Genomic DNA, 24,962 nt, shown 5'->3' on the forward strand with positions numbered 1-24,962 from the left:
CCCACTTACTGCCATCTACTCTGGTCCCAACCACAACTCTTACTTTCCCACCATGTCAAACTTCCCAGTGTCTCTGACAATCCCAGGTCCTTTTGTCATTGGTTCCTTCACACCTTATGTTTCTTGTGCCTGTAGTTATCTCATTGTTACAGGCAAAAAACGCAGAACAAGTAAAGAGATTGATTGTACTCAGAATATTGCAGGAAGGAGAGCACCCCAGATCTGAGGCTCAGAGTGTCTCGGCAGGGTGGTTTTGCCTTAGATTTATAGGGAAGAATAGACAAGTTATAGATGGGATGATTTTACCATTGGGATTGGTTTTTGTAATCAGAGGAAGTCTTAGTCAGTGAGATGAACAAGAAATGTTTATCTCTTTGTAAAGCTAGCTTTGGGGGGACAAACAGTCCAGCTAATCATTTACGAGACAAAGAATAAGAATTTTGAGGATTGGTGTCTGATCTTGTTATATGTACAAGGGGGTCATCTGAGAGTCTTATGAGAGTCAGGAGAAAGAAGAGTCTTATCTAAGTCATGTGAGAAAGATATTTCTTTGCAGTAAGCCATTTCATGGAACACAACAGGGTGGGGTTTCTGGAAAACAAAAGGTTGGGAAGATTAACCATCTCTATTTTCTAGGACCACAGGGCTTAGGTAAAGTCAACATTGTCACCGCCTCTGTCTAGCAAACTGTTTTTTTAAAAGAATTATTTTACTGAGGTCATATTGGTTTACAACATTGTGTAATTTCAGGTGTACATTATTATATATCAGTTTCTGTATAGACTGCATTGTGCTCACCACCAATTGTCTAGTTTTTATCCATCACCATACATGTGCACCCCTTTACCCTTTTCACCCTCCTCCCACCCCCTTCTCCTCTGGTAACCACTAGCTGTTCTCCTTATACATGTGTTTGTTTATCTTCCTCATATGAGGGAAATCATATGGTGTTTTTCTTTCTCTGGTTTATTTCACATTACATAATACCCTCAAAGTACATCCATGTTGTGGCAAATGGGATTATTTTGTCTTTTTTATGGCTGAGTAGTATTCCATTGTATATATACACCACATCTTCTTTATCCATTCATCCACTGATGGGCACTTGGGTTGCCTCCATGTCTTGGCTATTGTGAATAATGCTGCAATGAGCATACGGGTGCATAAATCTCTTTGTATTGTTGGTTTCATGGTCTTTGGATAAATATCCAGTAGTGGGACAGCTGGATCATATGGTATTTCTATTTTTAATTTTTTGAGAAATCTCCATACTATTTTCCATAGTGGCTGCACCAGTTTGCGTTCCCACCAGCAGCGTATGAGAGTTCTCATTTCTCCACATCCTCTCCAACATTTGTTATGTTTTGTCTTGTTAGTTATAGCCATTCTGAATGGGTATAAGGTAATATCTCATTGTAGTTTTAATTTGCACTTCCATGATTAGTGATGTTGAACATCTTTTCATGTGCCTGTTGGCCATCTGTGTATCTTCTTTGGAAAAATGTCTGTTCAGATTCTCTGCCCATTTTTTGATCAGGTTGTTGAGTCATATGAGTTCTTTATATATTTTGGAAATTAACCCCTTGTTGGATATATGATTTGCAAATATTTTCTTCCAGTTGGTGGGTTGTCTTTTTGTTTTGTTCATGGTTTCCTTTGCCTTGCAGAAGCTTTGTAGTCTGATGTAGTCCTATTTATTTATTTTTTCTTTTGTCTCCCTTGACTGAGTAGACATGGTATTCGAAAAGATGCTGCTAAGACCAATGTCATAGAGTGTACTGTATATATTTTCTTCTAGGAGTTTTATGGTTTCAGGTCTTACATTCAAGTCTTTAATCCATTTTGAATTAATCTTTGTGTATGGTGTAATATAATGGTCTACTTTCATTCTTTTGCATGTGGTTGCCCAGTTTTCCAACACCATTTATTGAAGAGACTTTCCTTTCTCCATTGCATGTTCTTGGCTCCTTTGTCAAAGATTAGCTACCCATAGATGTGTTTTATTTCTGGGATTTCAATTCTGTTCCATTGATCTGTGTGTCTGTTTTTGTGCCAGTACCATGCTGTTTTGATTACTATAGTTCTGTAGTGTATTTTGAAGTCAAGGATTGTGATGCCTCAAGATTGTTCTTTTGTCTTAGGATTGCTTTGGCTATTCAGGGTCCTTTGTTGTTCCATATAAATTGAGGATTCTTTGTTACATTTCTGTGAAGAATATCATTGGGATTCTGACTGGGATTGCATTAAATCTGTAGATTGCTTTAGTTAATGTGGACATTTTAACTATGTTTATTCTTCCACTCCATGAGCATGGAATATCTTTCCATTTCTTTATGTCTTTGATTTCTTTCAATAATGTCTTATGGTTTTCTCTGTATGGGTCTTTCACCTCCTTGGTTAAATTTATTCCTAGATATTTTATTCTTTTTGTTGTGATCGTAAATGGGATTGTATTCTTGACTTCTCTTTCTGCCAGTTCATTATTAGCGTATAGAAACGCAACTGATTTTTGTTAAGTTGATTTTTACCCTGCAACTTTGCTGTAGTTGATTATTTCTAATAGTTTTATGGTGGATTCTTTAGGGTCTTCTATATATAGAATCATGTCGTCCACAAACAGCAAGAGTTTTACTTCTTTCTTTCCTATTTGGATACCTCTTATTTCTTTTTCTTGCCTAATTGCTCTGGCAAAAATCTCCATTTGAATATGAGTGGTGAGAATGGACACCCTTGTCTTGTTCCTGTTCTCAGAAGGATGGCTTTCAGTTTATTGTCATTAAGCATGATGTTGGCTGCGAGTTTGTCATTTATGGCCTTTATTACCATGAGGTACTTTCCTTCTATACTCATTTTATTGAGATTTTTTATCGTAAATGGATCTTGGATCTTATCAAATGCTTTCTCTTCATCTATTGATGTGATTTTTATTCCTCATTTTGTTAATGTGGTGTATCACATTGATTCATTTATGGATGTTGGATACCCTGTGTCCCTGGTATAAATACTGTTTGATGATGGTGTGTGATCCCTTTAATGTATGGTTCTATTCAGTTTACCAATTTTTTTATTTTTTTTGTGAGGAAGATTAGCCCTGAGCTAACATTTGTGCCCATCTTACTCTATTTTGTATGTGGGATACCACCACAGCATGGCTTGATGAGTGGTGCATACATGTGTGCCTGGGATCTGAACCTGTGAAGCCCAAGCTGCTGAAGTAGAGCACACAAACTTAACTGCTACGCTACCAGGCCGGCCCATTTGCCAATGTTTTGTTGAGGATTTTTGCATTTATTTTCATCAGTGATATTGGCCTGTAATTTTCCTTCTTTGTGCTGTCCTTGCCTGGTTTTGGTATCAGGATAAAGTTGGCCTCATAGAGTGAGGTAGGAAGTGTTCCTCCTTTTTCAATTTTTTTGGAATAGTTTGAGAAGGATAGGTATTAAATCTTCTTTGAATGTTTAGTAGAATTCTCCAGAGAAGCCATCTGGTCCTGGACTTTTGTTTTTTGGGAAGTTTTTGATTGCTGTTTCAACTTCTTTACTTGTGATTGGATCTATTCAAATTCTCTATTTCTTCTTGATTCAGTTTTAGGAGGTTGTATGAATAAGAATTTATCCATTTCTTCTAGGTTATCCAATTTGTTGGCATGTAGTTTTTCATAGCATTCTCTTATAATCCTTTGTATTTCTGTGGTATCCATTGTAATTTATCCTTTTTCATTTCTAATTTTATTTATTTGACCCTTCTCTCTTTTTTTCTTGTAGAGTCTGTCTAAGGGTTTGTCAATTTTGTTTATCTTCTCAAAGAACCAGCTCTTAGTTTCATTGATCCTTTCTATTTTTTTTAGTCTCTATTTCATTTATTTGTGCTCTAAGTTTTATTATTTCTCTCCTTCTTCTGTCTTTGCATAGATGAGATGGTCCATTTTATGGTAGTTTCTTATCTCCATTAGCCTAAGCAGGGTTCCATCTCTTTCCTCTTCCCCTTCTGGGTTATTTTTGTCACCAATTATTCTTTTTGTGTTGTGGTTCTGTGACAAAATTGAAGTGCTTATAGTTATTTTTGATGCTTTCCTTCTCTTTATGTTTTATGTTATAATTAAGTGTTTGCTACCTGTTCTGATAGAGAGCTGCAATTTTCAATTTTGTCTATTTGTCTTCTTGCTCAAAGCTTTGTAAACCTTTGCCTTTTTATTTCAGGTAGGAGGGCTTCCTTCATCATTTCTTGTGAGGGAGGTCTAGTAGTGATGAACTCTCTTAGCTTTTGTTTATCTGGGAAAGCTTTTATTTTTCCATAATATCTGAAGGATAGTTTCACTGGATAGAGTATTCTTAGCTAAAAGTTTTTGTCTTTCAGTATTTTGAATATGTCTTTCCATTCTCTCCTAGCCTGTGAGTTTTCTGCTGAGATATCTGCTGAAAGCCTGATAGGGTTTTTTTGTAGGTTATTTTCTTCTGCCTTGCTGCCCTTAATATTTTTTCTTTTTCATTGACTTTTGCCAGTTTTAATAGTATATCCTTTGGAGAAGGTCTTTTTGCATTGTTGTAGTTAAGAGTTCTATTGTTTTCATGTACTTTTAAGTCCAATTTCTTCCCCAAGTTTGAGAAGTTCTCAGCTATTATTTCTCTGCCCTCTGCTCCTTTCTCCCTTTTTTCTCCCTCTGGAATACCTATAATCCTTATGTTGCCTAACTGAGTCAGGTATTTCTTGAAGAATTTCTTCGTTTTTTAAAATCTTAGTTTTTTCCTCTTCCACCTGAAGCATTTCTATATTTCTGTCCTCTAATGCACTAATTCTGTCCTCCATAAGGTCAGTGCTATTTTTTATGGTTTCTAGATTTTTTTTTAATCTCATTGTGTTCTTCATATTCAGAGTTTCTGTATTTTTTTTCAAGAGCTTCAGTCTCTTTCATGAAGTATTCCTTCTCCTCATTAATTTTATTCCTGAGCTCATCAAACTGTCTTTCTGAGTTTTCTTGTAACTCATTGAGTTTCTTTATGACAACTATTTTGAATTCTCCATCATTTAGATTATAATCTTCTGGATTGGTTTCTGGAGACTTGTCATTTTCCTTCTGCTCTGCAGTGCTACTGTAGTTCTTCATGGTGTTTGATGAATTGATCCTCTGCCAGTGCATTTGTGGTAGTATCAGGTCACAGATTCCACCTGCCACCACTGGGGGTGGGGGGCAGGAGCTGTGTTTTCTGATCCTGCCCCATTGATTAGTAGTTGTGAGGGTTGGGCTGCTGCCGCTAGGCGAGTTGCGTTGATTTGGGCAGGGCATCTGTGCTTGGCGGGCAGGTCATGGTTGCAGGGTCTGGCTCTGTGCCAGTAGGCAGTTTGGCTGAGCTGCTGCGCTTGGTGGGCGGGGCACCTTTTCAGGGGTTGAGTCACCGCCACTGTAGGTGGGTGCTCCCACAAGCCGGGCTACCACTCTGAAAGTGTTCGTGTGCAGACTGGGCTGCCCTGCCTCTACTTATAGTCTCACCATTCACTGAGTGAGGATTGGCAACCTGGATGGTTGCCACCAGGGAGGGCAAGGGGGAGGGGGGCTGCTTACTTAGTTCCACTGCTTACTGGGGAATCCACTCTACCCACCTTCACATGTATGGCTGCATGTCTGTCTCAGGCATCCTGTTGTGTGGTGTAGAGAATCCTCTATTGGTTAATGAATGCCAATTTAGTTGTAACTTAGAGGGGAGAGACATAGGGAACAGCTCACTCTGCCACGATGCTGACATCACTCCTAGCAAACTGTTGTTAAACCTTTCAGTCTCAATTACATCCTTTGCCAAGCTGTTATAGTCAGGTTCCCCGAGAAGCGAACTCTGAGTCAGAGATTTGCTTACAGGATGTTTACTGGGGAGTCCTCTTGGAATCAACACCTGTGGGGAGCAGGTGAGGAAAGTAGTTTTGGTTGGAAAAGGGTTCAGCAATCCAAATCTGGCCCATAGTCCATTTGTATATGGCCCTGAGCTAAATAAGAATGGTTTTTACATCTTTAAAGGGTTGGAAAAAAAAAAAAAAAAGAATACCCAACAGAGACTGATGTAGCCTGCAAAGCCTAAAACATTTACTACCAGCTTTTTCAGAAAAAATTTGCCCACTCCTGGGCTAGAAAAGGGCAGATGCAGTCATAACAAAGGCCCTAGCCATCTTCCAAGGAGCTCAGAAGCTAGGATAACATGCAGAGTTATCCTGAATTATTCAAAGGGGTGGGGTCTCCCAGCATCAATCAGTACTCTAGTCATGGTGGTAGAAGCATGCCCTGACTGGGGTGGGGGCACCGCATCCAATATATAGTCTTCCCTAGGGACTGTTTTTTACTCTCTTCTGCTCCTTCCAGTGTGCAGTCTATGACTTTTGATGACTCTTGTTAGTGCCATGGAATCAACTCTGACTCCTAATGACCCTGTGTACAGCAGAATGGGACCCTGCCCCCTTTTTTTGGGCCATCCTTTTATCTTCTGGCACTATATCAGACAGTGCTCCACTGCTACTCACAGGGTTTTCATGGCCAATTTTTTTGGAAGTGGGTGGCCACATCCTTCTTCCTAATGTGTTTTAGTCTGGAAGCTCCACTGAAACCTGTTGGCCATGGGTGACCCTACTGGTATTTGAAATACTGGTGGCATAGCTTTCAGCATGATAACAACATGCAGCCACCACAATGTGACAATTGACAGATGGTGCTGTGGCTCTCTGACCAGGAAACAAACCCAGCTGTGCCAGTGAGAGAGCCCAAATCTTTACTAGATCGCCATGGCTGGCTATGACTCTACTTATTATGTAATTAGCTCTTTACATGCCAGTATCTCTTACTCAGCTGGGATCTACTCAAGAACAGGAATAGTGTCCTTTTTCTTATTGTACTTCTAGTGTCTACCTCAGGGTCTGGCACAAAGAATGGGCTCAATAAATATTAACTGAATGAAGAAATAGTCTTGCTTTTCATAAGCCTGAAAAACAGAAAATAAGCTCTCCAGGAGTTCATAGAATAAGTCATTGGAAGAGCCTTTTAAAATTCATGTTGGCTGTAAACCAGACCTTAGTTTATTTTCATGAAATGGATATGAATGGCTTTATGACACTTGAATGTGAGAAAAGTAGAATGTCCAATTTCAATCACATAGTTGGGGCTGGGAGTCATTCTCCCTCTGGTTGCACAAGCAGCCCTATCAGTGTTCCTGACACTTCCTGGCATGTAGTGGGAATAGTATGATGTCTCTGACAGACTTTCATTAGCCTCACTTATCTCTACCTTTAAAACTCAAAACCCGCCATCCCCTGCCACTTGAAGATAAGCCAACTTAACTCACTTCCTCTGGATCTCAATCATAAAAAGCCATTAATTCAAGGACAAGGGATTCCAGAATTCAAAACTCTGCTTCCCATGAAGGAGAATATTACTTTTTCATTCTTTTTATTATTTGGGTCTATGGAATCAAAAAACCAAGGTACTGACTAATTTCTCAGTAACTCTTTCTGTTAAAATTATCTCTAAATGGTGGGAAACTTGAGATAACACCTGAAGTTTCATCATTAAATAGTAATGACTATCACTCTTTGTAAGGACACCAGTTACTTGACATACACTTATTCCTCCGTTTCCTTAGCATTACATCACCAGGATTTTGAGCTTCTGGAGAGCAGCGATCATCACTCATATTGCGTTTCAAATTCCACAGTTCCTGGTATAGGGATGTTTTCAGGACTTTGAATTGTATAATAAATTGATGGAAAGTAAAATTTTTAAGTCATAAGTTCAGTGCTATAAAACATTACAGGCTATGGTTTATGCTTTGTTCCACCAATGGTAGATGAATCCAGCTTGATTTAGATACTCCCATGTAGCGTAGACCTTTGGAAAGAGTTTACTGTTGGCATCATTTGAAGCTTCTCCATGGTTGCTTTCTCAGGAGAAAGCTAATAGGGCGGGAATGGAGAGGAGGGGAAGAGTTTTAGTTAATGGCTAGCATACATAGATTTCTAACTGGATTTAGATGGATGGTAATGGCAGAGGGGTTGGGAGGGAATCTTGCATTCTATTGACTCCAAAAGATATTTTCTTGTCTTAGCCATTCCAAGTACCTTTTGGCTTCAGTGCATAAGAGCTGTATTTTAATAACATGCTTAAAATGTTACTGTATATATTTTGAGTTTGGCTATAGAGATGCCCATAATATTTTCTACTGCTGCAGTATTAACTGTAGAAATGCACTGCATTCCCCAGAATCACATATCTTAGGGTGAATGTAAATTGACTGTCTAATATCAATTCTTGTGCTGTCTTTTCTTTGTGCCAGAAACTCCAGGGCATCCTGAGAATACATGTGATTGTGTGACAAGGACACCAAAGCATCTCCAATACCTATTTGAAAAGTGTCAACTCATTTTCTGTTATACTGTCATTTTCCAGAAAAATATCACCAATAATTTCACAGCTAAATTCCTTCGAATGCAGCACACTGCTTAAAGCTAAGTGGACTTTATCTTTGTGGTTTTGCTTTTTCTGACATATCCATTGAACTATAATAAGTAAAAATTTTAAAATGAATAGTTCAGCAGCTTCAGTCTGCTAATTTTCTTTACCATCAGGGAACTAGGTGAGGCAACAAAATAGAGATGAACAAAATTGAGTATCAGAATGAGGGGAACTGGAGAAGCGGGTAATTTATGTACTCTGCAAAGCAGTTTTATTAAACAGAAAATTGTTGCAATTTTGTGTGAGTCATAGTGAAGCTATGCTATGTCTTTATGGTCAGACTTTCATAATCTACCGACCTGGTAAGCAATACACTAACTTTCCAATTTACCAGCTAGAACCCAGCTTTTCTCACAAGTCCTGGCGTCTCTTGGTCTCTCCTAAACAATGTGTTGGTACAGTGGCAGCCTAGGAAGCCAAACTCAACTTTTCCAATCACCCCCTGGGCAAAAATAGAGAGAGATTTTCTTTTCCAATTCCAGTTTGTGCTTATCTTGAGGAATTCAACCTCAGACACACGAGTGGCATTTATGCTTTTGTCCAGAGCACAGCCTTACCCTGTCAGTCCTACAGCTGCAACTCTTCCACAGTTACATGAGCTGGAGATGAAGGGTGGGGCTTTTTCCCCGAGGTGGGAGGGGAGGGAAATTGTAGGCGGATATTTCGGTTCATCCTTGGGGGCTTTGAGTTCATACTGCTTCTGAAGAAGTAAAACAATTTTTACTTCTGTTTATTTTCCCTTTAGTTTCCTCTTTTTTTTGTGCTTGCAGTTGTTTATTTTTGGTTTGTTTGTTATCTTTTATTTGTTTCCTTGCTTCTCTTGTGTCATTTTTTATTCACTCCTGTATCAATTTTCTGTTTTTCCCCATAGCCCATTTCTTTTCGCCGGTCCTGCACAGGCAACCGTTCTAATACATTTAATGCGTATTTTTAAAAAAATATGTGTTCTTGAAAAATGTGTATTGTGAGCATCTATTTTTAATTTCTGCATTTATTATTGCGATATAAATCACATTGTGTCTCGCTCTTTAGTATCCAGCAGTGTGTAATTAAGATGCACCCACATTGCTCTGTGCGCGTCTGTTCTGTTGCTTCCAGCTGTCCACATACTCCTTGGTGTGCGTCTACCACGTTTACCTTTTAATTCACCAGTGATGGGCTTCCAAATTGCTACTAATTCCTGCCACCACAAACAATACCGCTGTGAACATCCTTGTACATGTTTCCTTCCAGACAAGAGTGAGAATTTTGGAAGGAAATACTCTATGGAATGGAATTGCTAAGTTGGATGGTAGGCATATGTTTAATTTGACCAGATAGTGCCAGATTGCTCTTGAGAACAGCAGCTTTTGTCTACCTTCCCGCCAGCAATGTACGAGACTACTTACACACACATGCATGTGCACACGTACGCATACACAAGCATACATTCTTACCATAATTTGCTTTAAGTCAATCAGCTTCTAATTTTTGCCTTTTAAAATAAGAGTAACGTAAAACTAATGGTTGTTTTAATTTGCATTTCTTTGATTATCTCATATGTTTTCTCATAGGCATTTGGGATTTCCTGTTCTGTATATTGCTTGTTTGTATACGTCGCCCATTTTTCTATTAGGATTGTTATCTTCTTCTGGTTGACTTAGGTAGCTGCTTGTGTCAAACTCTGTGTGTATTAGCAGAAGAAGGATAAGATTTCTTCTCTTCTTCATATCTTCCCACTCAAGACCTGGGTAATTTTACCATTCATCAACAACATGAAGATAATTTTAAAAGATCTGTTAAAAGTTATGAGAACATTAGTGTTAATTTGATTTATTAAGAAGTTGTAGATTATTTCATTTTCTGATACCATCCACTTGTAGGCAACTTGGCAATATAAATGGGAGTGGAGCTGTGAAGACTTTCTTTGTTAGGACAAGTCCCTCCAATTATCAGAAGGTAAAGGGGAAATAAAATTGGCATCTAATCCTACTTCTGTTGTAATGAACAGCTAATCAACCTGCTCCAATGTAATGGAAATGGGAGTAGGTCTTTCCAAGCATCCTCTCTGAAATGAGGTGTTTCTCAAGCTCGTCCTTTGGGTCCAGACCCTTGTGTATTCCATCTAAGACCTGCCTTGTAGACTTATGAAAAATAGAGAATAGAACAAAACATGAAAACAACACTGGACCAGGACTATGATGTTAATTAAAGTTGCATGATTTTGAAAAGAGCACTCAAATTCTCTGGGCCTCATTTTGGTTTCCCAATCTATAAATGAAGAAATAAAGCTGTATGATGGTTACAGTCTCTTAGTCAAAAACCAAAGCCAAAACCAAAAAAAACTACGACACTTCAAATTCTTTCCAAACTTTTAAGTGACTTATCAGCAGAAGCCTTGAACATGAATTTTTCAAGACAAGGGTGGAATCAGTCATAAGGAAATATCCAAAGAAAGGAGAATTCTTTGTAGAAACTGGAACATGTAATGGCTAGTGAAAATATATTAACATGGTAGATATATAACTTTTACCTAATAGCCCTAACTTATACTTTGTAATGGACTTTTGAGGACGTGTGTGGCATTTTCCTGTCAGAATTATAAAGCAGATTATATATGAATAGAAATTCTTAACTTCTTGAAGATATACATGAACTTCTAATGTAAACTGGTAACTTTTCAGCCTATACTAGACTTTCCCAAAATGTGCTCTGTGGAATGTTAATAAATTTTACTTGAAAGAGGGTCCCATGAATAAACATATTTGATCAAAAAAATGTTTATTCCCACCATGTGCCAGGCATATTTAGTCTCTAAAGATATTCTGGTAAGCAAGATAAACAAGGTTGCTGCCCTCCTAGGGTTTGTATTCTAGTGTAGGAAATCAGAATTTTCAAAAGTTCAGGGGCCGGCCTGGTGGCGTAGTGGTTGGCTTCATGTGTTCTGCTTCAGTGGCTGGGGGTTTGAGGGTTTGGATCCTGGGCGAGGACTTAATGCACCACTCGTCAAGCCATGCTGTGGCGGCATCCCACATATAAAATAGAGGAAGATGGGCACAGATGTTAGCTCAGGGCCAGTCTTCCTCAGCAAAAAGAGGAAGATTGGCAATGGATGTTAGCTCAGGGCTCATCTTCCTCACATACACAAAAAAAGTTCAAATGGTGCTGAGTGCTACAAAGGAAACAAAGTTGGCGATGTGGTGAGAAGTAACTGGGAAAGGCCAATTCTTGAGAGGGGTTTCAGAAAGATGACGCTTGAGCTGGGGCTTGATGGATGAAGAAAAGCTAATGATAAGAAGAGCCAAAGGAGATAAATCTTGAGGCAGAGGAAACCAAGTACAAAGGTCCTCATGTAAGAGAGGGCTTGGCATGGAAAAGTCAGAGAAGGAAGCCTAGTGGACAAAAGAGTGGCCAGCAAGGAGGAGAGTGGTGGTTGATAAGCCTGAGGGGAAAGCTGGGGCCAGAAGTCGTAAGGCCTTGTAGGCCAATATATGAAGATTGAAGTTTAAGAACATTAAACCCATTGGTACACTTCAGGACTAAGAAGGGGATCAATTTATGTTTTTAAAAGCTCATTTTGGATACTTTGTTGGAATGGTTGTAGGAAACTAAGAGTGGAAGCAGAGATACTAATGAGGAGGGCATTGTGCTACTCCTGTGAGAAAGGATGGTGCCGTGGAGTAGAGTGAGAGCAGCAGTGATGGAGGGAAGTGGACAGATATGCTTTTGGAGGTCAAACTCATAGACCCTGCAGATAGATTAGATGTGGGTGGTGAGGAGAAAAGGGAGAAATCAAAGATGATTTCCAGACAACACTCAACTAGATTTTTTTTTTTTGGTGGCAGACTATCTCAGAGCCTTTAATATCTTAATGGACATTCAGACTCTCCAAGTGGGGGAATATACCACACCGTTTTCAAACTGGCTTGTCCATGAAATCCCAGGTACTTCTTTTTAAACCTTAGGACATCCTTTTGTCTGCATTTTCAGATTGACATTTGCTTCTTAATGCTTTGAAAATTCAAATATTTAGTGGAAAAAGTATCTATTTAAAGGAAACAGTGAGTTTCTTTTTTACTTCAATGTATTCATCCCTTTAATGATCCGTCTACATAGTCAACAAATATCTACTAAACATTCATTATGTTCCAGTCTCTGTAATGGCATCACCAAAGTAAATAAGATAGGATCATTTTCCTCAAGGCATACATGTATAAAGCATCACTTTTAGAAAATTAATTTAAAAGAAGGAATGGAGTGATGAGAAGGTAAAAGGGAAGCACAGTTACTAATAGGTCAGTGAAAATATTATGCAAAAGAATTTTGGGAGAGAGTTAAATAAATTTGCAGTAACATAAGGGAGGATATTGGGATCACAGGCCCTTAGCAAGGAGGAAGCTGGGACACATATATGACAGGTTGGGTAGCCAGGTCAGATTGCTCTACAAGCTCCTGAAGGGTTTGATGTGAGGTATTCCTGGGTGAAATGAATGCAGTGTGACTATGGTTGTTGGTGAGTGGGTTAGAAGTACATCCCTGACCAAGCCAAGTAAGTTAATGCAGAGTAACTGACATTTTCCATTTCCATAATCAAATTCCCTATGAATAGATGTGTGCTGGGAGTCAATGGTAGTTCCAACAAAATGCACTGAGTGGTACGATCTAACTAAAAAGAACCACTGTCCTGAGGGAGCAGCGCTGCTGGCCAAGTGCAGGCCAGGCCATGACCGACTTCAAATTGGGCATCGTGTGGTTAGGCTCTGGTGGCCGGGAAGAGCAGGTACACGCTCATAGACGAGCAAGACGTCCTGCTGGTGGACACCTACCCCTTTGAGGCCCGAATGGAAGTAGACGCAGACGAAGTGGTGCTGTGATATCTGCATAAGCCTTTGAGAAAAACCGAGGGAGGGGGTCTGGAGGGCTCCTTCATGAGCTGCTGGGGGAGCGGCACAGGGGAGTCCTCGCTCCCGGGTTCCAGGGGGTGCATCTCAACGCCTGGACAATCTGTAGCTGGTGCCGTGGGGCTGGCCGTCCAAAGCCGAAGAGACTTCCAGCAAACAAAGGGAAGCAAAGCTTATGTTAGCTCGTGATTCAGCAGCTGCCCACGGACCCCATAGAAGGGCAGTTCCTCTTCCTGAATGTCACTTGGCATATAATGCCAGTGGGCACGTGGTGGGAGAGGAGAATTCCTGCACCTCAACAGTGCCGTTCTCCTCCCTGCGCGGTGACTGAGAAGCAGCTCCGGGTGTTCACCATCTGTGGGCGCTGCCGGGTGGCGCGGCACTGGGGCTCTCAGTGCCAGCAGAGGACTGGGACGCCCAGGGGATGCACTGTCGGGAGAAGAGGCCCTTCCAGCACCAGCTCGAGCCGGAGCGATGACCCGGCAGCGGAGCAGCAGCGCCGCCCCCGAGCTCGCGGCTTCCGGGCTCTTCCTTGACACAGCGGACGCTGACTGGTGGTTGCGCCTGCAGGCGCCCAGGAAGCCAGCCACGCGCGCCCAGAACAGCCGCCGCGGAGGCCCCGGGTCACTGGCACTTCGCGCGGCACAGCGCTCCCCTCGCAGGTTAATCTCAAGCAGAGACAGCTGGGGAGGCTCCCTCCAGGACGCTTCTCATTATGTATATGTTAATGTGTTTGTAAACTCATGTACAGGTTTTTTTGGGGGAGGGTTAGAAATTACAAATAGAATCATTTGCTGTAATCCTGAAATGGCAAACCATCAGGCCACAAGACTGAAAACTGTCCTGTAGCAGAAGCTTCTTTCTCTCCTGGGCAGGTGCAGCCCTGCAGAATGAGGCTTGCGTGGGAGTCATATCCACAAGGACAAAGTAAAGGGGTGGAATCATTAAAAAAAAATTAGATTTTCTTCTCCTGTTTCTTGAGGTCTTCTCATTAGAGATTATGGCACTCCGCAAGGTTTCTAGAAATTCTAAAGAGATCAGTTTGACATATGATTACTGGTGTTGGACATGGCTAATTTAATTCCAAACAAACACTACAGACCCTTCTTGAACTTCAGGCATTAGTTATGTTACACTAATAGTTTGGCAAAAGAGCGCTGATTTGCCTTTGTTATTATTTTTTAATAAATCTAGAATAATTTGAGCTATTGAAGACTGTGTATCCAAAAATGAAGTATAAAAAGAAGTACTGAAGTGAACGTGGGAAATACTCATTAAGGAACATTGAAATACTGTTCAGATATCTCTGCTAAAAAACATGTACTGTTTATGGAATTTTCCCCCTTCTTTGTTCCCTCATGCCATGACTGTCTCTGAACTGAGGGCTGCATTTGCATGCTATTAGGGTCACCGGTCACATTCCTAGGGACTGAAAGGAATAAATCTGTCCAATTAGTAAATCCTACTTACACCATAAGTTCTTTTTTATTCATATGAGTTTGGAGTATGAACATGGTGCTTGCCAAGTAAGGGCACTTTACATATTCTAAAATAAGAATAAAAAGTGACTAGAGAGATAACAGTATGATAAGCATTATATTTATGTAATAAAATTAATTCAGGAAAGCTGTTGCATTTATAACCTAGAAGAGGTTGTCCTTTTCAAGAGAGTTAAAATGGACTAAAACATACAGAAAAATTAGTTGAAATCTTTCCAAACACATCTTTTATGTAACGCTACAAAATATATTTAAACTAATGACATTTCTAAGTGAACGAAAGGTTGAAATATGCTTAGTGAATGCCTGATGTTCATCTTACTAAAACAAAAGCTCTGTAAGGTGTCAGAAATCACATTCAGATTAATGAACGTGTGTCTGATATCTTCCATTTGTCCCTCCAGATCCACTTTCTTCCCTTTACCACCCTACTTCTGGCCTTGGGAGGCTGATGTGCATGGACTGTATTAAGGGACTCCCTTGCCCCTAGTTCTTGATTGGATTTGCCAATGGGAAGCTCTGACAGAAGGCTGGAAAGAGGAGAAGAGCATTTATGCCCTTCAATCTCTTCCTGAGGAGTCTCCGTAGAAGTTTACAGTCCTTCTTATGGTGGCCCATTATATTGACTCCTTTTTCCACATTCTAGTGGCCACTCCTTAACCTTGACCTAAAGATGTGACTGCTCTCATGTTATTTTGCTGTCCCTTGTGTTCCCAGATCCTGGTAGATAATCCACTCATTGTACCTTCTTTGAATTATCTAATTTGTTTTTGTCGTCTGTTTCCTGTTGGGACACAGAATGATTAAATTTGGAAGACAAATTTTGTCCCTGGAGCCTCCTTAAAGGATCCATGTCCACTTCGCATATAATAAGACATTAAGAATGAATTGTGAGGGAAATACAGTGTGGGAATTATATTCTTATCATGAGCCAGACACTCTGAAAGATCTTTAAAGAAGTGCAAAGTTGTACTTCCAATTCAGGGGTATTTATCCATTAGAATTCCTGAAAGATGGAAAGTGTGGTTGGATTGAGAAATGATGCTCTTAGAAACTTTCTCTCATCTTTGGGAAATATTGCTTGCGACGCTCTGGTCAACCTGAGAGACTGATGGAAGCTCTCTTCTCTTGGACCTTTATTCATTCACCAAGCATTTATTGCTCATGCACTGTATGTAAAATATCATGCTAGGTGTGCAAGTTTACAGCTGGAGAAGTACCATACAATTTATGCTCTCACTTTTGTGTTGCAAAAATTTTCCCCATTTAACAAATGGAACAATTAGGGTATCAAAGAAGTCATATATTTTAACCTTGCCTAATGTCACAAAAGTAGCAATTGGTAGAATCAGGACTTGAACTTAGATATTCTGACTCAAAGTTTCATAGATTTCTACTACAGTGTGTATGCATGAAGCAGAAATTCCTTCTTTAGTCTATTAAGAGAAACAGGACAAATGCACACATCTAATATTCAAATTATGGTGGAGAAGTACCAAGGCAGAATTAGAAACAAAATGCGTTCACATTTAGAAATTGTAGAGAACACTTCTGGAGCTTCTCTTAGGCTTCTTGGAAAAGGAGGTTAAGTCCAGTTTAGCTCTAGGGGTTCCACAGAAAAGGTAGGGTCAGTCAGATCATGGAGGAGCTTGGAATGCTAAGCCAGGGAATTTGAAAGGTATCCGCTCGTCAATAGGTATCCTTTAAAAGTGTTTGATCAAGATTGTAACATCAGTGAGTAATCAATTGAGGTTTATGAAAATTAACTTGGCAGAACTTCATAAAATAGATTGAGATTTAAAAAAGAAAAGAAATGAAGGCAGATCAGTTAGAAAATTTAATAAGTGAAAAGTAACAAAGATTATCAATAAGGTGACAAAGGGAATAAATAAGAAAAAAACTTGCAGGGACAGAAACAACAAGACTCAACGACTAATTGGATTTGAGGAAATAGAAAAGAAGTTAAGAATGCTTGAAGTTTTGGCCTTGAGTTAATGGCAAGACAGTGCTTCTAAGAGCAGAAAAAAAGAAAGAGTAATTTGCTTGAGGGAGAGAGAGGCAGGGAAGAATAAGAGCTTTGTTCTGGAAATGTTCATTTTGACACTGGAAGGTAGGACTTGTAGGTGATATTGAAAGTGTGTGAATGAAGCCCAGAGTCAAGCTGATTTGAGTCATTTGTCTGATTATTTAGTAGATGTCTTGTTTTCACTTACAGAACATGGGTGCACCAGGGTGGAGAGATAGTGGAGGTTTGGGATGGGGTGGGGAGTGTGGCACAAGAGAGAACAGGCCAAGATAGAATATTCTTGGAGGTCAAGTTGAACTGGGAGATGTGTTTAGGCAAAGCTCTTCTGGCAGAGTGTTCCAAGGTGACATCTTAGAATATAGCACGTAGCGGCAAGTTTAATGATAAAAAAAGCAACAAATTTGGAAGCTAAGAGGGAAGAGAAAAAGATGCATATGCTATAAAAAAATCCTGTTTAAAGAGCTACTTAGTATTAGGCCATGGATAATGTGTACCGGAGTTTTCTTTTTAGGTTGTACCTGATGAATATTGTGAAGAATGGGGTGGTTGCTGAAAACCTTGGTGAATGAGGGTGATAATGTAAAAAGAAAGGGATGGAGAACTAAAGTTTGGAGGATGCCTATGCTTGAGTGTCGGGTATAGTGGAGGAGGAGAAATGAAAGGAATTACAGAAGGGGGAGATAAGATGCAGTTACAACTAAGGAAATAAAAGTTTTTCAGGATAAAGAAATAGTCAAGTTCCCATGATGATAACTGAGGGAAGGTCATTGGAATGAACAATTATGGTATTGAAAACTTTTAAGAATGAATTTTCATTACACTGTTGGACTGGGAGCCAGAGGTGCAGAGTTAAGGCAGCACTATATGATGTAAAGAGCAGGAGTTTTGAAGTGTGACAGACCTGAATTGGAATCCCAGTTCTGTCACTTACCAGCTATGTCAATTTGGCACAGTTACTTGAGAATATTCTTAGTTTCCTAAGCTGTAAAAAACAATTCCCAGTCATATGATTCTTATAAAGATTCAGTGAGGTAGGCGAAATTGCTTGGTAGAATGCCTAGAACATAGCAGGCTCTTAATTAAATTCATTCCTTTAAGAAAATATTAAGTGGTAGGGAAGCAGGAAAAAAAAAAAAAAAAGAATGTGATAATCTTTTGAAAAGTTTCATGGTGAAAGGACCTGAGAAATTTGTAGGGAAGATTTTTTAGGATAGTTGGAACTGACAATGTTTGCTGATAGAGGAGAGGAGCCAAGACGAGCCAGAGAAAATGAGGAATCGAGAAGGAAAAAGGTAACTGATGGATCAGGAACCTGGATGACAAAAGATCAAGGATTCAGGATCAAGTGCACAGGAGGAGGAGTTAGTCTTAGAAAGGAACATACACTTTCTTGGAGACTATTTGGAAGGAGAAGAAAATAAATATACTTTTAAGCGCAGACTAAGAAAGCTGTGGGAGCTCTTTTTGAAAGCATGTGTCTTCTAAGTGAAGGGACAAAGTCATTTACTAAGTGAAGGAATGATGAAAAGGAAAGCTTACAAAGAGTAGAAAAATTGGAAAGCTTACCATGAAGAAGGCTACAGGAGTCAATAGAAAAGAATAAATTGATTGCTCATCAGGAGTGAGAAACCAGTGACTGATATGCAGTTGAGATAAGTTTCACTAAGATTTAGGAAGCGGTAGACTGGGAATCTATTCTTTAAGAATAGTAGTCCATCCTAAGAAGCTGCTGAAATTATCCAAGTAAAAGGGCCAGAATCTAAGAGTATGTCATGATGAGAAGATTGAGGAGAAGGTGAGATAAATCAATAACATGGCCAAAAATTGGCTGAGGAGCAGTGACCTGGAAATACTTTTCAGTGATTCACTAAATCCAGTCAACTATGGAAGGGGGCCTTCATAAACATCCAGAGAGTCCAAGACAACGCTGTTTGATTATTCCAGACCTGCATGATATGTGGAAGGGAGTAGTTGGGTCTTGTACACTATAATGAAGGTTCAAACAAAGAAGGAAAGCCGAAGCCTGCTTCATTCTCAAGGCAAGCCTGAGGCTAGGACAGCAGGGACTCATCCTGACAAAGAAGAAAGTTGGGGGATGTATGCAGCTCACAGATCTCTGCTTGAGTAGAACATTACATGGTCATACGACTAACCCTCTGGACCAGCCCCCCAAGGGGTAGGGCAGAAAATCTTTGACAGAAGATCATGTAAAATTGAAAGAAATATATGACTTTTGAAGATCCTGATTTTTTAAAACTTGTTGGAGGAGAAATCTCTCTCCATTTGGAGTGGGAAAAGAGCAACAGTTTTCCTCAGAACAGGAGGCAGCAAATGGCAGCTTCAGAATGGAATCAACTGCCTTAGAATGAGAGGTTAAAGGGCGGCCCCATGGCATAGCAGTTAAGTGCGTGCGCTCTGCTTCTGGCGGCCCAGGTTCGGATCTCGGGCGCGCACGGACGCACGGCTTGTCAGGCCATGCTGTGGCGGTGTCCCACATAAAGTGGAGGAAGATGGGCACAGATGTTAGCTCAAGGCCAGTCTTCCTCTACAAAAAAAAGAGGAGAATTGGCATGGATGTTAGCTCAGGGCTGATCTTCCTCACAAAAAAAAAAAAAAAAAGAAAAAAGAATGAGAGGTCGCATCAGCCCTGGGAATCTGTAGAGGTATATGAGTTCCTAAGGGGACAGCAGGTTTGATGGTTTACAAAATCTTAAGGCCAATTAAACCTACCATGCTTCACATCTTTATTATCCTTGTTCATTTGTTCTTTCATTTACTCATTTATTGAGTACCTACCATATGACAGACAATGATGGACTAGATACTTGCGATAGACAAAGTCCCTGTTCTGATGGAGCTTACATTCCAGTTGAGAATGGGATTGGGAGGAAAGAACACTGGAATATTGAAAAATACTATGCTGAGTCCTCAGGATCTGAAGCATTCTGTACATGGGTATGTGCTTAGGCATGTGTGTATGTACGTGTATTCACAGTGAAGGTCTAAGTGTGGTGTAGGGGTGTGTGTGTGCATTTGCGTGTGTGCGTGTGTGTGTCTGTGAAAAGTACAGAGAAGATGTAGTTACTGTAGGTTTTCCTGGCTATGCCAGCCTCTATATAAAGAAAATAACTACCAAATAATATCACTGTGGGAATGCTTTTGGTATAGCATAAGTTAATGAAATACCTTTTTTATTTGTTTTACACTGTTTTAAGGTTTGTTTGTTGTCTATCAAAGAAAAACTTTGATATTCAATATTGCCAAGAATACCACGGTGAGCTAGACACTCTCTTATGCTGCTGAAGGGATTATAAATTGTTAAATCTTTCTGGAATGCAATTTAGCAATACGTATTAAGAGCATTAATAATTAAAAAAGAGCATTAATATGTTCATATTTTTTCAATATTGCAATTCATCTTAAGGGAAATGATCCACAGTCTGGGCAAAGCTTTATGCATAGAGACACTCACTATAGCCTAATTAATAACAGAAATAACATGCTAAAAATTTAAATTATATATGAATAGAGAAATGATTGTCTTGTTATGGTGCATGAAAAGTATGAATATCATGTAAATAATTAAAATTATGTGCTTAAGGAGTTTTAATGACGTGGGATAATATTTATGATATATGAAGTTATGCAAAAAGAACAGGATACAAATTTTTATATGCTGTATATTCTTAATATTTAAAATAATTCCATAAAACTGAATGGAAGGAAATAGGCCAAAATGCTTTATACTTTAAACATTTTCTATGATTTGTACATGTGACTTTTATATCCAGAAATACCAATAAATATTATTCAAAAACCCTGTTAGAGCGGGAGTTAAATGCCTCTGTGATTGTCCCGTAAACCATTGAGTCCTATTCTGAAATGATCTGGAAAATCAACACTTACATATACAACCATAATGTAAATTCAAATTTTTGCTAAAGATTTTGTTAGATGGGTGTATTTTCGTGCTATGAGAGCAATTTTCTTTGCTGCTTTATTTTAGAAATTTTTTTCTTACCTTTTCAACTTGACAGATGAAGGCCTATCCTTGGTCTGTGCATAGTGAATCCAGTGAAGTAGTAGAAATGGCCTTCATTGGGCAATAGTTTTCTTAAAAAATGATTTTAATTAAGTAAATAGAAAGCAAAGATGTGTTACTTTAAGATTAGGGCAATATTTCTTAAAAGGAGGTCCTGGGACCTCCTGCATCAGAGTCATCTCTGATAATTGTTTAAAATGTAGATTTCCCTACCTACTAAATCAGAATCTGAGGATGGGTACCAGGAATTTGAATTTTTAGAGATACACCCTAGGTAATTCTCCTGAGATTCGCTAAGAACCACCAGTTGAGGTAGAGAGGTTCGAGGTTTAGAAATTCTTGTATGGGATCTTGTCTGCGCCGATGCCTATTAAGTAGACATTAGACATTTTCTCAGTTGCATGGATCCAAAATATAAAGTACTTTGCTTCTCAGATAAATCAGAATTGGGGGATGGGGCCTGTCTATTGTTCTTCTGCAATCTTATTAGAGGAGTTTACATTTGGAATTCTTTGAGAGCAGACACAAGCGGTCAGTGACACAGCTGGGAATAGTGGTAGGGTGACTGTATAGGTAACTTGTCTCGGCTAGAAAACAGCAGTCCGCCAGTTCCAGTCTCTTTGGGGTATCCTTTAGGTGGAATGCTTGCCTAAATCATTGTATAGTAGAGTTCACAACTCAATGAAACAGGCCTCCATGGAGAACCGTAATACCCTAGAGTTTAGGAGCATGAGTGCTAGAGTCAGACACACCTGTCACTTCCTGTGGGCCTGGATGAATTAAACAACTCAAAATCTTAGATTCTTCCCATGTAAAATGGAAATGCTACTAGTACAAGCCTAATGGTGAAAAATTGTGTGCAAATCGTTTAGCACAGGGCCTGGCATGAAGTAAGCACTTGTAAATGCTTACAATGATGACTTCACAGGAGCTCAACTATATAAGCTTGGCAAGGCAAGATTCTCCAGTTGATTTTTTGAAGACCATGTTAGTTATTAGACAAACCCAGGGATTTGAAGAAGCCCAAATTTTTGTGTTTGGGGGGAGGTATATGGCAGTGGATCCAAGTTTACAAACAGTCCTTCATCTGAGCTAGATTTTTGATACCTGTTGGTTTCATGGAATATCCAACCCTAAGGTTACCTATTGAAATTCCTCCTCTTGGAGTTGGTGTAGGACTGAATTGAATAATGTGAAGTATGTGAAGTATCATTTGCAGAGTATCTTTCATTTGTATACCTTCTCCAGTTCCCAAAACAGTCAAAAGTCATTCCTACACACACACATGGATGCACACACAGACACACAGACACACACAGACCTTTAGCCCTGACCACCTCTATAATACTTCTGGGGTTTGTTCGTGCCCTTAAGTCTAACTCCTCGAGACCCTGTGTAAAGCAGAGCAGAACCCTGCCAGGTCTTTTGGCACCATCCTCTCACCTTCTGTCGCTATATTAGCGCTCCACTGCTATTCATAGGGTTTTCGTGACCAATTCTTTTGGAAGTGGGTGGCCAGGTCCTTCTTCCTAGTTTGTCTAATCTGGAAGCTCCACTGAAACCTGTCCATCATGGCTGACCTTGCTGGTATTTGAAATACCGGTGGCATAGCTCTCAGCATCAGAACAACATGCAGCCGCCACAGTACAACAACCGACGGATAGGTGTTGTGGTTCCCTGACTGGGAAATGAACCCGGTCTGGGGCAGTGAAAGCGCCGAATCTTAACCACTAGACCATCAGGGCTGGCTATTTGTTGGCGCCACATTTTATAAAGCTATTTCAGATTCTAATAAATGTGTCTGGCTTGATGATGATGGCTACCATGAAACACATTTACCTCACCGTTTTTTTGCCTTCTTGGTAAATATTCCCTGAGTAAAAATTACTTGCTACGCTTTTCTCTAATTTAAACCTGCATTGTCAAGTTATAGGTATTTCTAGCGGCTTCTCAACTTTAGGAAAATAACCACTCCCCAGGAACACAACTAAATCAGGTCAAGATAATTACCGGGAGCAATCGTTTATATTATGCAGTTGCATAACACGCTTTTTGAGTAGATGACATATCCTAATTCAGGATACATCACCAGACTCAAGTCAGAGAGTATCCTCTGCCAGTCAATAAGAGTGCGGGTCACTGGAAGATCTCTTCGTATGATTTTTCTGAGGACATCGTTCGATAACTCCTGTAATTCCTCAAATACTGCAGCTTGAAATTTATTCTCTTGCTCCTCCACAAGCCTCGAAAAACTTAGAGCCAGCTGAGCTTGGTTGACTATTTCCAAGCTTTCTTTCAGGTCCTTGGAGATCACAACATGAAAGTTGACACATTCAAAGAAGTGAGCTTGCACAAAAATTCTTCCCGTTACTTGGGTTAGAAATGGATGTACTTGGAAAATCCATTTAGATTGCCAAAGGCCATTCCAGCAATCTGTGTCATAGTTGTGACTCTCAATGCAAGCTATTAAGAACTCCTTATTTTTTATAGTTTTTCTCATCACATTGCAATTTCCTTTTGGATAGTGATCATTCACATACACTTTTAAGGCACACAGAACAACAGTTCTCAGGTATTCCGCCTCATTCCGAATGATACCGTGACTTTGGATATCTTTTAACTGGTTTTGAAGCAGGTTGAATCTGAAAGAAAGTTTGCTTTGATGGTCAAAAAATCGGTAGTCACCCACTACATTGTGGTGAGACAAGAGGACTGGATTTCCATCGATGAAGAGTGGTACAGAATATTTTTGGCAGTGCCGGTGGCCTGCACACTCACCTTGATGGTTCATGAGTTTTTCATCACGGACAAGCAGACAGAGATCATCAAAGGCATTTGAAAATTCTCCTGGAGGAACTTGTATTAACAGTCTGCGAATTACTCTTTCTTTCTCTTTCTTACTCAGAACCTTGAGTGACATATTTGGTTGCGGCAGAAGCAAAGCTTCTGAAATAAAGAGTGTTCAAAGGATGAGAAAACATTCCATGAGACACCTTTCCCATCAAGGTGTTAAAAGTTCAAGCTTAAGATTACTGTGACTAACCATGAAAACAAGTTGTCTGGCAAGCTCTGAGTCTCTCAATGAAGTCATAAAGAAGCTTTCTCTATGAAGCGTGGAACTTTTGATGACATCACAATGGGTGTTCAGACCCAAAGAAAAACATGACAGTCACCCAACAGCGTGGAGCCCAGCCAACCAGCTATACATATTTTGAAGATTTTAAGAACTTAGCATCCTGAACAGCCTTCTTCAAAAGTGGTGTGTCTCTGTGTGCTTTATATGTTGTCAGGGATCTAGAGAGGCAGCCCAGAGTTTCTAGACAGTGCCTGGCAGCCCTTTGCACCTTAAGGGACCACAACGGCATTGATTTATACTCAGACTCTCAGTATAGCTGCCCCAAACCCAATGGAAGCATGTTATGTTGAAAGGTTTGAGGTGTTTAAACAAAATAGTAAAAATAAGATGAGATACGATGGCAGTTTATGGAAAAAAGGCCAGACAGTGGGGGATACTGCATTTATAAACATTGTGGGTTTGAAGATGGTCAGAACATACACAACAAGCCTGAAAGTTTCAAGGGCAGTAGAGTGCAGGGACCACATCTTGCGTATGGTTTCTGTGAGATTTAAATGTGAGCTAATTCCAAAGAACAAAGACAACAAACAAATAACTGTGTGTTCCCTGCTTTCTCTCTAGAAAAGCAACAGCCGATGACTATCAAGAAATTCCTTTCCTGCAAAGGGACAGAGTTAATTACATTTGGAACCCATGACAACACCTAATGGAGAGAGACTTCTAAGCAAGGAGAAACAGAACGGCAGGTCATGAAAATATGGAGAACAAATATCCGCTCAAAAATCTTTTCTGTTCCTCTTTCCCCTTCTTGTTCTCAATTTATCTCCCTTACTCCAGTCTCTTCTCATTCTTTTTGAAGAGTGCTAATCTTAAGTTCCTCTCATTTGAGTATAAACCACTTCCTTCAAGATCCATCCTGAGCTTTTCTGCATTTTCCTAGCTTCCCGTATCTTT

General features: G+C 39.8%; 1 protein-coding gene and 1 pseudogene across 1 annotated transcript; one reads left to right on the forward strand and one right to left on the reverse strand.

Moving 5' to 3' along the window:
* Nucleotides 1–13,137: 13,137 nt before the first annotated feature.
* Nucleotides 13,138–13,843, forward strand: LOC101403778 (zinc finger MYND domain-containing protein 19 pseudogene; annotated as a pseudogene).
* Nucleotides 13,844–22,756: 8,913 nt separating this feature from the next.
* On the reverse strand, nt 22,757–24,263 carry CAPZA3 (capping actin protein of muscle Z-line subunit alpha 3). Its single transcript, XM_004435425.3, has one exon. It carries the CDS (start codon nt 23,850–23,852, stop codon nt 22,956–22,958), a length of 897 nt encoding a protein of 298 aa, XP_004435482.1. The 5' UTR covers nt 23,853–24,263; the 3' UTR covers nt 22,757–22,955.
* Nucleotides 24,264–24,962: the final 699 nt, after the last annotated feature.

The sequence above is a fragment of the Ceratotherium simum genome, chromosome 17 (genome assembly GCF_057802395.1).
Source record: "Ceratotherium simum simum isolate JZ-2026a chromosome 17, ASM5780239v1, whole genome shotgun sequence".
NCBI classification, from domain to species: domain Eukaryota; kingdom Metazoa; phylum Chordata; class Mammalia; order Perissodactyla; family Rhinocerotidae; genus Ceratotherium; species Ceratotherium simum.

Excerpts from the sequence above, each read along its gene's own strand:
- CAPZA3 (XM_004435425.3), bottom strand. The coding sequence starts at position 23,852 with ATGTCACTCAAGGTTCTGAGTAAGAAAGAGAAAGAAAGAGTAATTCGC.